The sequence below is a fragment of the Cucurbita moschata genome, unplaced genomic scaffold (assembly GCF_002738365.1).
Source record: "Cucurbita moschata cultivar Rifu unplaced genomic scaffold, Cmos_1.0 Cmo_Scf00011, whole genome shotgun sequence".
Taxonomy (NCBI): domain Eukaryota; kingdom Viridiplantae; phylum Streptophyta; class Magnoliopsida; order Cucurbitales; family Cucurbitaceae; genus Cucurbita; species Cucurbita moschata.
Genome location: NW_019268527.1, coordinates 866935 through 883222, shown reverse-complemented (window position 1 = coordinate 883222; position 16288 = coordinate 866935). Strand labels below are relative to the sequence as shown.

Sequence of the window (16288 nt, the reverse complement as noted above, 5' to 3'; positions counted from 1 at the left end):
AGCGAAACGGTAATTTGCAGGCGAATTCCGGTCCACCAATACTGAGCAGACTAAACCAGCAAACCGACATGAACACCGAACCTGAAAGCTTCCCGTCTCTATCGTGTTCTCGTCTCTCTCCCCTTGCCTATTCATCTCGCGCCGCGCGCCGCGCGCCCTCTAATCTGTTCCTCCACAGTGCTTTTTTTTTGTTATTGATTCAATTTCGTATTTCGATTTCTTGTCGATTCGGTTGAGTTCGTGTTCAATTGCTTGGAGTAGAAAGGGGAGGGAGACAGAGACAGCGACAGAGACATGGAGACTTACTTTAATCACAATCTGTTCGAGAGGCGTCCCATTGTGAAGAACAAGACTCCTGCTGCTAAATGGATCAAAGAATGGTAATCTCTTTTCTTGCCGGATAATTCTACTTTTGTACGCTACCATTGATGGAGCTCTTTCTTCGCTTAGGGCTTAATTGATGAACTATAACTCTACGATTTCCACTACTATCTTCTGTAAGAGAATCAAAAATAATTTCTCCTGCAGAGACAGTTGCAGTTTCCTTCATGGCGTAGGCTGAAATCAAGGGATTGAATTGGGTTTCTTTTCGTTTACAGTAGCATTGAAAGAATGAGAAACACAATCAAATAGATATTACTTTAGAAGAAACAATTGAATCTCGCTTAAATAGGAAAGAAGGGGGATTTTGTATTGTGTACCCAGGCCTGCTGATAAATATAGATTTCTTTTGGAGGATCAAAGAAAATGTAGTAAATAGGAAAGAATTGAAATATCATATTGCATCCATGTGTTGCGTTTAGGCTGTTAGTTCCATAATAATCATGCTAGTTGCTTTTTTAGGGTCCCCCAAGATGTTGTTGCAACTGGAGGAAAGTGCTTACTTTTGAAATGGGTCACAGGTACTATTTATTTCATTACTACACTGTTATTTTTCTTTGTTGTATTGATGTTGTCTAGAACGTGGGACGAAAAGGATTCCTTGTAGTGGTTAAAGACTTCAATGTTCGTTCGATGTTGGTGTTGCTTTGTAACTTCTGGAACTTCGTACCCGTATTATTAGATTGAAAACTCTATGACCGTGCACTGTTCAGAGGAAGGAGTTTTGTGTTTGGTGGATATCTGTCTAAAAGATGACCAATGCCTTAGAATTGTTTAATGTCTGCTTATAGATATCGAAGCCTTATGACCTTTCTTAAATAAATAGAAGGCTATTGAGTGTTATTGTTGTCTGGAACGGATATCTTTATAAATCTTGGATATGCATCTGGTACTTTTGATTGGATGTCTGATTTATTATCACTATTATTTAATGATTCTGGAAGCTTTGTTTCATCAACTCACCTGTAACAGCCCAAGCCCACCGCTAGCAGATATTGTCCTTTTTGCGCTCTCCCTTTCGGGCGTCCCCTCAAGGTTTTTAAAACGCGTCTGCTAGGGAGAGGTTTCCACACCCTCATAAAGAATATTTCGTTCTCCTCCCCAACCGATGTAGGATCTCACAATCCACCCCCTTCGGGGCCTAATGTCCTCGCTGGCACTCGTTCCCTTCTCCAATCGATGTGGGACCCTCAATCCACCCCCTTCGAGGCCCAACGTTCTTGCTGACACACTGCCTCATGTCCACCCCCTTTCGGGGCTCAGCCCCCTCGCCGACACATGGCTTGATGTCTAGCTCTGATACCATTTGTGTAACAACTCAAGCTCACCGCTAGCAGATATTGTCCTCTTTGGGCTTTCCCTCAAAGTTTTTAAAACGCGACTGCTAGGGAAAGGTTTCTACACCCTCATAGGGAATGTTTCTTTCTCCTCCCCAACCAATGTGGGATCTCACATCACCTTACTTCATACATGGAGTAAGTAAAATAAATTGTGATAATTTGCTTCAATTAGGTCCATGCTTCAGTCTTATCTATTTTTTACTTGTTTATTTTCGCTTATAGTTCTTTTTTACCCCTTGTTTTTTTATCTCAGAGGATACATTGAAGGCATTAAAGGAGAAGACAAAACAATCGGAGGCACCAGAACCTGAACCAGAACCCACAACTGAAGTGCTTTTCCTTTGTAGCTATGAGGGCTGTGGAAAAACATTTATTGATGCAGGTGCTTTGAGGAAGCATTCTCACATTCATGGGGAGAGGCAATATGTTTGTCACTACGAAGGTTGTGGAAAGGTACTGTCCTCTTTTTCAGATTTGTTAGAACTGAACTAGGACATTGCTGTAAAATTTCGCTGTCGGCATTGGCATGGTAGTCAACTTGGTCTGTTATTATTGTGAGTAACTAGCTATTTATCAAAAGAACATAAAATTCCATCATCATTCTCTTTTCATTTTGCAAATGATATTTTCTTCTGTTTTTCATGATAGAACCTTGTATGTTAGTGAATAATCAATAGGATCATATTCGCTTGACTCCTGCCATATTGAGTTGAAGTGAGTATACTATATTTGTAGTTGTCACCTGCCATCAATAAGGCGTTATATTATTATTCATCAAAATAGTTTATCACATGAATTATTTCTCATATTCTTATTTCATAATTCTCCTTGTTTGTCAAATTGTATGTCCACACTGAGAAATATATCTTTTTTACAGAAATTTTTGGATAGTTCGAAGTTGAAAAGACACTTTCTTATTCATACTGGTGAAAGAGATTTTGTGTGTCCTCATGAAGGCTGTGGTAAGGTGATTAATCAATTCATTGTGAAAAGATCTGTTCAAAATTTTCTTGTTTATTCATTTAAGTCGAGCAATAAATTGTTGCTTTTATTACATTTCATTAATAAGCAGGGTAGGGTACACAGATTGGACTGGCTATTTCGTTATGTGCTGTCAAAACTTTAGTATGGGAGCTATGCTTGGAGTGAAATAACATGATTTTTCTTGGGGGGAGAATTTCAATATTGTAAGGAAATTATGGGCACTTAATAAACACGTTGTGTCTGCCTGGTGCACTTTAAGGAAACTTGTGTTATCACTCAATGTGAGATCCCACCTCGGTTAGAGAGGGGAACGAAGCACCCTTTATAAGGACGTGGAAACCTCTCCCTAGCAAATGCATTTTAAAAATCGTGAAGGGAAGCTCGAAAGAGAAAGCACAAAGAAAACAATATTTGTTAGTGGTGAGCTTGGGCCGTTACAATCTTACAAGCTCCGAGATCGGTGTTTTTGTTCCTGTTCCCCATGACAGTAAATGTACTAAAGTGGGCATGATAAGGCATCCAATAAAAACTCCCCAATTGGTCGAGAGTAATAAATTTGTTGCTTATCTTGAGCTCTTCATGCAACTTTTGTTTACTTTTACAGCCTGCTATATTGCGAGCAGTTGTACGCCTTTCTAAACTTACTCCCAAGAACTCGGCCTACATCCAAGGATTTTTCTTTCGCAATTCAGAAATGTATCTCACTATTAATCATGATATTAACCTAATATCTTTTCCATTTGGGGAGGAGATTAATCTGTATGTTAAGTTGGTTGTGGTTAGAAATGCCTCTCCACTTTAGATTGTGTAAATTAGAACTCCGTGAAGTAAACGGTGTTCTTAAACAAATCTCTGGAATGTGTCGTGCGTGTGCTGAAACAGCAGCGGACTTGGTTGCATACTGGAAATTGAATCACATCAGGTTTCTTGTTGTCAGTCTTGGGACATCATAGAATGCCCAGCTCTTCTCAACAATTATTCCTTGTATGCAGCATTTGTTTAGTTACTCGTTCGTGCTTAGTGCACACTCGTTCGTGCATTACTAGAGAATCATATAGCTTATTTCTTTTCATGTGCAAAGTAAACCTCTCCACACTCACATTTTCGATGTTTCTCTGTAGGCATTTTCGCTGGATTTCAACTTGAGATCGCATATGAAAACGCATTCACAAGAAAACTATCATATCTGTCCATACCCTGATTGTGGAAAGAGATTTGCTCACGAGTACAAATTGAAAAACCACATTACATCTCACCATGAAAAGGTATTATGTGCAGTGCTCTATCTCTCACACATTTCCTTTTCATTCTTATATATATCTTTTGATGCTCTCTGAAGAATAATACCTTGTATACAGCATGAGTTTAGTTAAATAAACCTGATATTGTATACAAGAAATCTATTAAAACATTAACAGGAGGCATACTGTTGTTTACGACAAGGTCATCTTTTAAGTTAGCCGTCGATCTAGGTAGATTGTTAATTTTTACATTCAATTGACTGTCATCTTTATAGAACATGACAGCTGAAGTGGTCAAATATACACCACCTACTGAGAAGCAAACTAAGGTTTCTAAACCATCTGGAGGAGCTTATGCTTCTGCATCATCAGATCGCCCATATGCTTGCCCCTATGAAGGGTGTGAAAAGGCTTACATCCATGAATACAAACTTAAACTCCATTTAAGAAGAGAGCATCCTGGACATCTGGTAGAAGACAATGGCAATGCTCATCATAATGGGGAAAATGAGATAGAAGGCAGTGATCAAGACGGGTATGGCGGTAAACGGGTAAATACGAAAAACCAGAAACAGAACAAGCCTAAACCAAAGTTGAAGTTACCACCTTCCAAAATATCACAGCGAAAAGGCACAACTCCATCTCCTGCCCCAATGAGTAGTGTAAAAAAACCATGGCCTGCTAAAGAAGAAACCTACGAGGAAGAAGATAGCGAAGAGACGGAGGAGGACCGAGAGAACGTGGAGGAGGGTTGGCAATATGCCGAAAACGAAGACGACGATGAGGAAACGGAGTATGAAGATTAAATCTTTAGAAATGGGCGACTTGTATGTAACTTACTTGTCTTCTTTTCTTAGCTCACATATATGATAGTAGGGAGTGTGATAAAACATTAGATCAATTTCTGATGGAAGTTATAGTTTTTCTTACCCTAGTATTTGTCTTTGTATTTGTGGAATGAAGCATATCTATGTCTCTTCTATGAGCATTCGCCAATATGACCTCGGCCTTTAGCACTATCGATACTTAAAGTGTCGGTCTCTCTCGAATCTCGTGGTACTATACTTTAGAGTTCGGTCTCTATGTCTACATTCGCTCCTCCATAGTTACTTCCTCGATTTCAACTAGCTTGGCGTGTTTTTAGTCGAGGATCAAATGCCGACTGTGGTGTAATACTGTTTCAGCACATATACCAATTATCTTTTTTAACGGGCTTTGATGATAAACATTTTTAATATTATATTAGTACAACAAGGGTACGTAGATTTGAAACTTTGACAAAATAAATATATGAATACATGTCAACTATTGTTGAGATATGTTTATTTTAGTAATTATTTGATATATATATATATATATATATATATATATATATATCCTTCAACTTTTGTGTTGGGACGAACTTTTAAGCATTTGTACCCTATTTCTTCCCTTGGTTTCATTTCGTTTGCGAAAAGAGGCCATGAACTGGATTCCTTTATACAAGAAATCAAGAAATTGAGGCTAGACAGGGTTGCTTTTCAAACTATTGAAATATATTTTATACAAATGTAATCGGTTAGAATTTCTCACTTATTTTCATGATTTGATTTTTCCACTTGTCTTTGATTTTTCCACTTGTCTTCATGATTTGGTTAATAGTTGGTAGTTTGTATCATATTTAAATGTTGTGAACATTAATGAAAATCGGACTTTCGATCCCAGTTCTGTTTCTCATTTTTTAACGTGGTATCAGAGCGTCATTCTTATCACAAACCTATATGAAAACACCGAAGTCTCTACTATTGAACGCTAAACTACAGTTTTTAGTAGAAATAAGAGGAAGGAACCAAATAGGAGTATAATTTAGTTGAGTTGGATGCTAGTAACTTCATTTCTATTTCTGCTTTTACAGTTATATGTTAAGAATGAGAAACAGAAACGGAGAAAAGACATATCGGTCAATTTCCATTTCCATGGGCTCAGCTCAAACTTTTAATTTAATGTTCAATAATAAACAATCCTTCCAGTAGAGGAAATGAAGAAGAAGGATCCACCAAATCAGTTGGTTCTACTTGTACAATGGCCAAAATATAGAAGAAAAAGGCTTATGGTGCAGAGAGAGGAATTGGCTTCACAGCACTTTGGATTCGCCGGAATGCTGTTTTTACTCTTTCTTTCAGAGCTTCATTTTCACTTTCTACCTCCCCACTCTGTTTATCAACCTCTGCTATACTCCCATCAACGTTAACTACCAGCTTCCCATTCTCTCCCAACTTTACATCGCCAAAAAGTGAAACAAGGAGAGCATGAATTACCTTCTCTGCTTTCTTCTCGTTCTCCTCTTCCGTTTTCACGGCCTCCGACTCCACAATGACTTTCGGAACTTCCCGGTTGATGTTCAGAATGAGAGCTACAACTGAATCCGATACCATGTCGCTTAATGGGTCTGATGTCCAGTGAAGTGAGACATGTCTCTCCGACTCATGCTTCACTGTAACCCGATCGTGCACACGAACTGTTGGGACCCCAGATTCTTCGTCTGTTGACGATTCTACACTTTCATATACCTGTTTGAGCCGACGTACAATCACATTGAAGGCGTTGGTGTACGGAATCGTGATACGCTGGTAGATGTTTGCAGTTGATAGCTGAGAGAAGATGTGTAGATCATCTGGTGCCATTATCTGATAAGCAAATCCTTTCTTCACCAGTAATCCGCTGACCGTTTCATCGACTTCAGGGGTGTTCTCGGCCAATTTTCCAATAGTTTTTGCCATCTTCTGGGAGTTGAAGTACATTTCAACAGATTGACAATTCTTTGGAGTAAGAATCTTGGTGTTACGATCAGCAAACTTGGACATAAGCTTCTGTTTGAGCCTCCCCATCTCATTAGCTTCTCCATGGACAAGAATTATGTTGGGCGGCATGAGCTCTTCCAAGAACGCGCTGGTCTGTGCATAGTCGGCATGAGCAGAGAAGGAAATGTAATGAACCTGCATGTTAAGAGGAGCCATAAGTCCACTCATGAGGGTGACTTCCTTTGGTTCATTGATTATAGTCTTAGCCAGTGTCCCTTCAACGACATAACCAGGAAGCACACATGAGTTCTTCTTATCAGAACACCACAGGTCAAAGAGTTGTCGGGACAAGCCACTCTGAAGGCCACCAGGACTGGCCATCACCACTGATGGGCCAACATCCTTAAAAACTTCAATGCTCTTTAGTGGGGATATGTACTTGAATCTAAAGGGGTTTGATTTGGCATTTTGGATTCTATCGTTCATGGAAAGCGTGTACGTCTCGTATACGGTCAAACATCTTTTTGCCAGAGGAGAAGCATAATATATGGGAACATTATGAAGCTCTGGATGGTTTGCCCAATACTCATCAAGAATAAGGAGGAGTTCCTGGGCACGTCCAAGGGCAAAAGCTGGAATCAGCACACGACCACCTTGAGAAATGGTTGAATGTACAACATCAGTGAAGCGCTTTTCTCGAATATGCCGAGGTTGATGGAGCTGGACACCATATGTAGATTCAATTATGCAAACATCAGGAGAAAATTGAGGCATTTCAGCAGCTCGAAGATGTCGGTCTTCTTCACGTGAATAGTCTCCAGTGTAGAGGACTCGGACACCAGCAATATCTACCATAAACATGGCAGCACCAAGCACATGACCAGCAGTGTAACACCAAAACCGAATACCATTTACTTCTACTGTTTGATGGAAATCAATGACCTGCAATTACTGTGCACTATTATTAAACAAGAGAAGAACTGAAGTCCATTTTCATCATTGCAAATCAGGAAGCATAGAGATGAAATATATGCAAGTTGACAACAATATAATCAAACAGAAAACAATCTGCATTTCGGTACAGATTGCTCATTGATATTGTTATAATCAGGGAGGGTCAGTAACACAAATATCATACAGATATCTTTTTTATTTTAATTTTCCCTCAATAAGAAGCTTCTGGGGAATCATTTAGAAAGCTTGAGGACTGCATAGGTTTTCTCTTTCCAGAAATTGTTTTAAAAACTATATGCATTTCCATTGTTTTCAGCTTCAAAAACTATATGGAAGGGTATTCAATTGTTCTGTTTCTATTTGTTTCTTATACAAGTTAATTTCAGAAATATAACATTCAATCATTATATACTTTAATCATAAAATCAGAGAAAAATGCACGAATACAACAAAATTCAATTATTTTTTATGCTGAAAACTATAAGAACAGAGTTCGAGCATTTTAATGGAAAAAATTAACAAAGAACTACAGCAGAAGGGGACAAGGGATCATAGATAGTGAGGGAGGAAAATACTATTTCCAAATAAAACGTCAAGTAGATTTCTATTAGAAGGTATGAGTTTGGTAGAATCACTAAAATTTCCTATCAACAAATTCGATACATATTTATCACCATGGATTAAACAGCAAGCCAGGAGACATCCATTATGAGAAATCGTTTACCTCAATTTTGTCCATGGAACGATTTATGTCCTGCTCATCGTACAACATATCTTCAATGGAAACTTTGCTCACTTTCACAAAGTCTGACAGCAACAACTTGTAGATCGCTTTTGTAGCATAAGTCATAAAAACTCGCCCTTTGAATGTAGTCTATCATACTAATACTAAATCAGTTTCTGTCCTTAAAGAGGAATCACATTGCAATTCAATTAGAAAGTAATGTACCTTCTCCAAAAAATAAGGGAGTGATGCAGCATGATCCAAATGAAAGCTACAAGTAAGTGTGAATAAAATCATCTTAGTTAACAGAACACAAAAGAAAAGGAAGAAGAGAAAGCAGGGACAATTAGAATCTCATGTCAGGAACAGCTAAAGAGAGAAACAGTAGGGAACTGCCATTCTCCTCACGTATATTTCTGTTTTCCATGCTCACATAGACATTGATTTTTATTACGAGACATCAGTTTTAACAAAATGCAGAATACGTATCGAGAAAAAAATGAGATCAGAAAATAAAGGCTTTTATCATTAAGGGCAAAGATTTTAAAGCAGTAACCAAAAATCGTGCTCGAGTGCCATAACAAATAACCATCCACTGTCATTCGCTAATTTTTCTAAGAAGGAATATTAAAATGCAAGCATTTGAGTTATATAAGCTGCATTTCAGAAAGATAGAACGAAAGAACTACATACTGGGTAATGAGCAGGACATCAATTGTTGACGGGTCGATTTCATCGAAGTAAGGCAAAGCAGCCATGCCAGAGTAGGCGGGGTGAATTCCACAATCAAACTATCATCCAACAAAAGTGAAGGGGACAGAAGAATACCGATTAAGCAATTATAATTCTGTACGTAATACCCAGATACTTGGGAAAATATGAAGAATTCAAAGCATACCAACACAATTTTGCCTTTGTAAGACATATAAACGCAGGACCGACCCACTTCATTGCCAGCCCCAAGAGGAGTTATAATAAGCTGATCCTCCTCTCTCGTCGCGGACGACTCCCGTTTCTTAAGGGAGGGCGACGGCCCAACTGAAGCCATTTTTCCTCAAACGGCAAATGCTCACCCAATATCTTTACAACTGCAACATATGAAGAACGAAAAGAAAGTTTGAATTTCATGCGAACAGTATTAACAAGACCTAGCAGTGAGTCATTGGAGATGGAATTCATGCTTCAATCTTATAATTAAAAAAAAAAAAAAAAAAAAAACAACAAAACTAGCATAAAGTTATTCATACAGCATCGATATCAGTTGTGTTTCCGTAGGAAATCAAACAGGGAAGGGGGAAGTGTGCATCAGAATCAATAACAGATTTGAAAAAACTCGAAAAGCGTGGAAGGAGCGAGAGAGAAAGATGAGCAGCAGGCATTAAATTGAAAGTGTTGAGGAGAATGAGAAAATGAAATTTGAGAAAGAGAGAACTTACAGTGATGGAATCGGGGAAGAAAGAGAGGTAAACCCTAGTTTATCCAAAAACTGCGTCTTTCTATTTGGTGGGTTTTAGAAACGACTGAAGAAGCTAACGGGAAGAAAGCGGGAGAGGGGAGAGAATAAATGAAAAATCTAAAAGAAACAACGACCACAGTGGGAGTCGAACCCACGACCTTCTGATCCGAAGTCAGACGCGCTAATCCACTGCGCTATGCGGTCGAATTTGAAAGGGCTTGCGAAATTAAATATTATCAATTTTTTTAGTAAAAAAGGGTGTTTATGTTCCTTTTTCCATGGCAATTAAACTGGCGTTTTTGTTTTTGTTGGCGCAGTAGACGTGCTAATCTACTACGCTACAAATATTTATATGACTTGAACTATGTGGCCTCAACCCAAGAGTAATACGCACACATCAACTACATATGTGTTAATCCCGACACAAAATTGATAACAATCACAGTGGGAGTCGAACCTACAACTTTCTGATCCAAAATCAAACATACAGTAAGACAGTAATGATGCATAAATTTTGTTATGCAGTAATATATTGTTTTACAAATTTTATCAAAAATACAAAAGAGGTGAAATTACAATTTCAAAACCTTAATTTTTGTATGCTTAAAATATAAAGCATCTGGAAAACCCCTGTCTTAGATTTAAATTATTTAAATTTAATTTATTTTATTTATAACTTATAGGATGTCAAATCTGTTCGTTGTTTTTTTTTTTTAATTATGCATGTGATGTTATGTTTGTATATAATATGTCATTTAGATAAAATCTAAATATAGGACTTACATTATAGAAATTTAAGATTATTCATTAAATGAATAAATTTTTAATAGGATTAGAAAAGGTTAATATATTTATATTCATTAGTTTATTAATTAATATCTAATTAATAATGAATGAATTATAAATAGAAAATTACTATAAAGACCCAATGTTGAAGTATTTAAGTTGACCAAAAGAGATAGGAACTGTTTTAGAGTTAAGTTAGTCAGCTTTTAGTTAATAACTTGAAATAAACTCATAATGTAATTAGTTTTTATTTTAAATTAAAAATTTTGGTAAGTCAGATTAAAACCCAACATAAAAGTTATGAAATTGAAAATACATAAATTTAACCTAAGTAAGTTGAAAACTCTATAGTGAATGAGAAAAGAAAACGTGACCAACATATCTCATGATCTTGATTAGTGGTTCACTTCGTGAGATCTACGTAGGATCTCACAATGGCTTTTGAATCATCCCCTAAAAAAAGTGTTCATTCTTATATTGACCTATACAAACACCTTTCATGAAATATCGGGATTTGATCATCCTCCTTAGAAACCACAAAACGTTAAAAGCTAAACATAGATACAAAAGGCATCAATTATGAGCACAAATGCCCCAAAGCCAATCAAAGATTCATGTCATTTTCCATCATTAGACATTGTTAAGTACAATTTTGGGTGAATTGAACCATCAACCTTTAAGATGATAATTGATATTTTATCCACACAGGTAGCACCTGCATCGGGCTACCTACATCGGGATTCCTCACGGTCCCAAACAAAATTCAAATATAATGTCGATTTCTAAGTAAAGTTAGGCATAAGAAAACTCCCTCCAATATAACCTTGTTCCAAAAGATGGGTAACGATTTGTAATGGGAGGCCAGGAGAAATGAACAAGAAGTTACTCAAGAGTGCAATATGAATTTGCCAACTTTTCTATATCATTAAAAGGGAAAAAAGATCTCTGCTCTTCTCGTGAACGAAATCTAACTTACAGCCGGAGAATCACAAAAGAAAAAAATCATGGGCACTCCTAATGCATAAAAACCATGCACCCACAAACACTAACACTCAAGAGTTCAATTCAACAGAAGTTTGCATGATATTACCTGCCTGCACTATGACACGATCGCTTCTTCTGGGGAAGTCGAAACACGTGATCGAGCGAAAAGTGAAGCCGAGTGCAGTCTTCCTTCTTTCTCATGTACCGACCCTTAATCGCATTTGATGTTTCTGTAGATCCTCCTCACAAACAAGTTGGAGCCAAGATAGCCCACAGCTCCTGCATATTCAGAAAATTAGATCAAATCCCACACTAAAGCAATGTTCTTACAGAATACTAGAGGCATTGAATGGAACACGATGACTTCGAAAGTTTAATAAAAGATTACGAGCAAAAAGTCCACCGCAGTCGCTTGAAAAACTGAATTTAATTTATAGAATAGATTATGAAAATGAAAAATTAGGAAGAGCAAGAAGAAACTTAGTAACGATGCGACGACTCACCGCATAAAATTCCTAAACCGAGACAGAACATCAATGTATATCCAAAATAGAAGCTTGTCTGGAAGAAGCCTGACATCCTTGTCTTAACATAAAAGTAGTATATTGAGTACAAGAACAAATAAACAGCAGTGGAGGCTGCAGAGAAGAAAGAAGTCCACTGCCAGTGATAGTTCTCAGCATTGAGCAAAAAATATGTCCCAACAATTGTCACACAAATAGTAACAATAATGAGAATCAGAAAAACCAGCAGCATAAAGCCGTAGACATAGTACACCTGCTGATAAAAAATATAAAAAAGAGTTGAAAGTTATAACTTTGAAAAACCATGTTCAACAATAATGTGAACCAATGTGATGCTTCCCATAAATTTTATGCAAGTATTACCACAAAAACCACCAACATCAAATGATTTCTTCTGTCATTTTTTTTTTCTTTTGATAAGAAACCATATTATGTCAATGCTCGAAAATACGAAAAGAGCGAAGAGGATGGCACAACACGCCACCCTAACAAAAGTAATAACAATGATCGAGTAGGTACAAAATAATTGTGGAATATAGCCAAAAACCTTCACCCTAGCCTATCTTTATTCTAAAAATATTGTTACTCAATCCTAAGAAGCCATAAAAAAATAAAAGGAAAAAAGAAAAGAAAAGAAACTTAGGACAGCAAGAACCCGAAAGAAAATTGCTCGATGGGTTCTTGAAATAACTACGTAAAAAATATTCGTTAACTTTAAGGTCATTCAGCAAATAGAAGATTGAACATAAACATTTTGGAAGGATACTCATATTTGTGTCAGAGATCATATTCAGTTTTCATGTAGTTTCAAAACTCAATTTCCTGTGTTTTCTTCATGGTCAGAATTACGAAGTCAAGTACCAAGGTATTTCGGTCTAATTCTACAGAGGTGCTTGCTTGAGAGGTTTGGGCAGTAATGAACTAAAGCATTTTTTTAGACAAAGTACAGTCATGGAGGAAATTCAGGACCCGGCTATGTTTTCGTGATTGAGACCCTTTTTTATTCTACTAATTGGGAGATATTTTGAGAATTCCTTGGCACCTCAATTGCTATAAGTAATGAGTTCATCATCCTATTGCACTCAATAAACTCACCATCTTTACTTTTAATCAACCACGTGCACAAAAGAACAGGGCACTTCACCTTGTAATTCCAGAAAGATGTGAAGACAAAATACATCTCAATGAAAATGCTGCCAAAGGGTAGCAATCCACCCATCAAGGACACCACAGACGGCGTGAGGTACCATTTCTTCTCAGGAACTGGACGAGGGATGGTCTTCACACGGCAAGGGTTGTTTGGAGTGCCACTCCAGTTCCTTCCAACAACTGTACCAAGAAGCGCTAGAGGGAAATAAATGAAAGCCCAGATGACAAAAACAACGACCATGGTGCCAAACGGAATAGCTGCTAAAGAACCATAGAATATAGCAATTGTGTTCAAAACGAGTCCGATTCCAAAGCACATGAAGGGAAATAGAGAGGCTGTAAGGATCATTGACTTTATCCAACTTTTACCTGTTGAATGGAATGTGATAACATAAGAAACAATAATGGCACCTCTCAGTAATTCTCTACTGCATGAGAAACCATCTTCAGGCATAATATATTGAAGTATACAGAAGAATAACAAGCAGATTAGTAGACAAAATTCTTACCACCATGGCGTGAGTACATTCCACCACTCACATAACCTGATAGAGATGATGTAAGTGCATAGCATACAATGAAAGTGGTAATAATTGCGCCTCTCCTGCATCAAAATGGAACCATTGCAAAAAAAAATGACAAATTAAGAGATGGAATGAAACCGAAGAGTAGGCATGGAGAGATTTGACAATACATGGTAATTGATTCAATAAGTATTTTGAATTCAGTGGAGAGAAAAAGTAGAGATTATAGGTAATAAAAGGCAAAATCGTACATACCCAACATACAACATTCCAATAATTGCTAATAAGATAACGAGAAGAACAAGCACTGCTAGCTGAGCACCTGTGCCAACAACAGCTGATAGAATAACCAGACAGCGAGGAGATCTAAAAACATCTCCATGTACAAGCTTCCAGCCAGACTCTTCACTGACATCTCGTTCCTGAAAACAACATATACAACATACATGGATTTATAAGAGAACGTTAATTTCTAAAACATGCAGCAAAGTATTAAAAATAATTAAATAAAACATCAATAAGTATATGTATGCATATATGGAAACATATACGCATACCCACAGATATAAACAGATACCTAAGCAATCACGTAGTGGAAAAGGAAGTGATAGAGCGATGACAACCAAGAAAGAGAGAGAGAGATTAAAAGTCAAGGGAATATCACCAGAGTCTCCAGATCATCATCATCCTCCCGAGCATATTTTGCATAGTCATTTCTAAGAGTCCGCATTAATATCATTGAGACCAAACCAGTGAGGAAGATAACCATCATGAAAGAATTAAAAATTGAGAACCAATGGATCTGCACATTCAAGCATATGCTATATTTGGTTAAAATAGAACAGTGAGAGCCAAACAAAGTAGCTACACAACTGAAATATGAAACACATGCACAATGAACAAGAAATATGACCAGATGATAGAAAAGGCTGATAGCAAAGCTATTTCGCAATCAGAAAAATGTATCCTGTTTGGAAGGTTTGTATTTGACCCTGATTGCTATACAGTAATCAGTATATGTGTGTAAATATATATATATATATATATATATATATATATATATATATATTATTTAAAAATCCTAATCTTTGAAAAGAAAAGAATGTGTTAAGCAATAGAATACCTGATGCTCAAAGAACGGATAATCCAAATAGATATCAAAGCGACGGGCAAAAGTGACATTGGTAGGTATCCATTTGACAGAATATGTCATGTCCAAAGATCTTCCAACTTCCAATGACTTTGGGCTCTCTTGAGTAAGATTCACATGAATAATCTATAGAACAAAAAATTAGCTGTTATAAATCAATTGAGTGGGTACCCACAACAAAAGTCTGCATAAAGTTTGAACTTTCACAAACCTGATCTTTGTTGTATTTAATAATAATATTCTTATGAGTGTACAAAATATGCTTTTCATCTTCACTATTCTTGTCTGAAGGCAACTCTCCAACAAAGCCTGAACAATGGAAACCGAAGTTTGTTCAGCAAGCCATCAACTAATATAAAAACTCACCAATGAACAAACTGCAGCATGCAGAGGACATACCCCATAACGGCAGATCATCTGAACTTGTATTTGGCATGAAAGGAATAAGAAAGAAAACAAACGCATAAAAAAAAGAGTCAGTTATATAGAATCAATATAACAAGAACCCAATTAGACAAAAGTATAAAACCTGGAGGAAAAGAAAAGAGGAAAAGGAAACAATTGATCGTAAACTGCAGTTTATTATAAATTGAAATTACTGTCAAATTCAAAACATTCTGCTAATTTCTTATTAACAAACTTTCAGATGGAACGACTTGAATATTACAATTTTCTTTTCTTTTCTTTTTGTGTGTGCGAGTCTGATGGGGAGGGCATCCCTAAACCCACTCTAATGCCCATGCATAAGCCAGTGAGGCAGCATGTTAATTCTAAACTTGAGCTATCAAATATGCTCTTTTAAGAACGGGATTTGCTTTAAACAATATGGAAAACCATTGTAAAGCCAAACCACCATCAAAATCACTTACGCATGGCTCCTAGGCTTACCATTAAATACTGATTTAGTAACTTAGATGCTATCAGAAGGATCTGAAATCGGTGATCAAGTTATTGTAATTCATTATGAAGTTACAAACACCTTAGAGCCAGCTAATATGGGTAGAAATCTATTGCAAATAAGAAGTTCAACGTTACTTGAAAAGACAATCTTGCTTTAGTTCAGGTATGACAAGCAGGGTTCCCATGAGCTAATTAAATGCTTACGCAATTAATTATTTATCTATCACCCCTATACGTCCTCCTTATTTCTAACATCAAAATTCTATCAAGCAACAATGTCCAATGAATTTTAAATCGCACCTTGCCTGAAGGGCAAGTTTAGTCAACGGGGGAGGTGATGTACGTAGGCACATACTTCCGTTATCCTTCAACCTTTTTCATTTTACGACTTTTTTTTTTTTTTTTTTTTTT

At 36.9% G+C, this 16288-nt stretch overlaps 3 protein-coding genes and 1 non-coding gene across 5 annotated transcripts in view; 1 reads left to right on the top strand and 3 right to left on the bottom strand.

The window, feature by feature from the left end:
* Positions 1–73: 73 nt before the first annotated feature.
* Positions 74–4962, top strand: LOC111449523 (zinc finger transcription factor YY1-like). Its single transcript, XM_023089449.1, has 6 exons — positions 74–380; positions 844–902; positions 1975–2174; positions 2599–2688; positions 3827–3970; positions 4222–4962. The coding sequence occupies exons 1-6, from the start codon at positions 295–297 to the stop codon at positions 4750–4752; spliced, it is 1110 nt and encodes a 369-aa protein (XP_022945217.1). The 5' UTR covers positions 74–294; the 3' UTR covers positions 4753–4962.
* A 920-nt stretch (positions 4963–5882) lies between these two features.
* On the bottom strand, positions 5883–9972 carry LOC111449842 (cleavage and polyadenylation specificity factor subunit 3-I-like). Of its 2 annotated transcripts, none has more exons than XM_023089916.1 (6): positions 9841–9972; positions 9303–9492; positions 9098–9195; positions 8630–8675; positions 8405–8554; positions 5883–7668 (listed from the first exon to the last, which is right to left on the bottom strand). In XM_023089916.1, exons 2-6 carry the CDS (start codon positions 9450–9452, stop codon positions 6034–6036), a joined length of 2079 nt encoding a protein of 692 aa, XP_022945684.1. In that variant the 5' UTR covers positions 9453–9492; positions 9841–9972; the 3' UTR covers positions 5883–6033. The 2 variants fall into 2 exon arrangements, with proteins under 2 accessions (XP_022945684.1, XP_022945685.1); XM_023089917.1 differs by lacking the exon at positions 9841–9972 and adding an exon at positions 9652–9813.
* An 18-nt stretch (positions 9973–9990) lies between these two features.
* Positions 9991–10064, bottom strand: TRNAR-UCG. The gene has a single exon. It is a non-coding gene; the product is annotated as a tRNA-Arg (tRNA).
* Positions 10065–11535: 1471 nt separating this feature from the next.
* The window catches only part of LOC111450061 (transmembrane 9 superfamily member 1-like), a 7095-nt gene continuing 2342 nt past the window's right edge, over positions 11536–16288 (bottom strand). Inside the window, exons 4-12 of the mRNA XM_023090208.1 lie at positions 15377–15394; positions 15189–15286; positions 14951–15103; positions 14492–14629; positions 14083–14249; positions 13813–13907; positions 13299–13672; positions 12134–12407; positions 11536–11909 (exon numbers count right to left, since the gene is read on the bottom strand). Coding sequence (XP_022945976.1) covers positions 11842–11909; positions 12134–12407; positions 13299–13672; positions 13813–13907; positions 14083–14249; positions 14492–14629; positions 14951–15103; positions 15189–15286; positions 15377–15394 — 1385 coding nt within the window. The 3' untranslated portion in view covers positions 11536–11841. The remainder of the gene's footprint in view (positions 11910–12133; positions 12408–13298; positions 13673–13812; positions 13908–14082; positions 14250–14491; positions 14630–14950; positions 15104–15188; positions 15287–15376; positions 15395–16288) is intronic.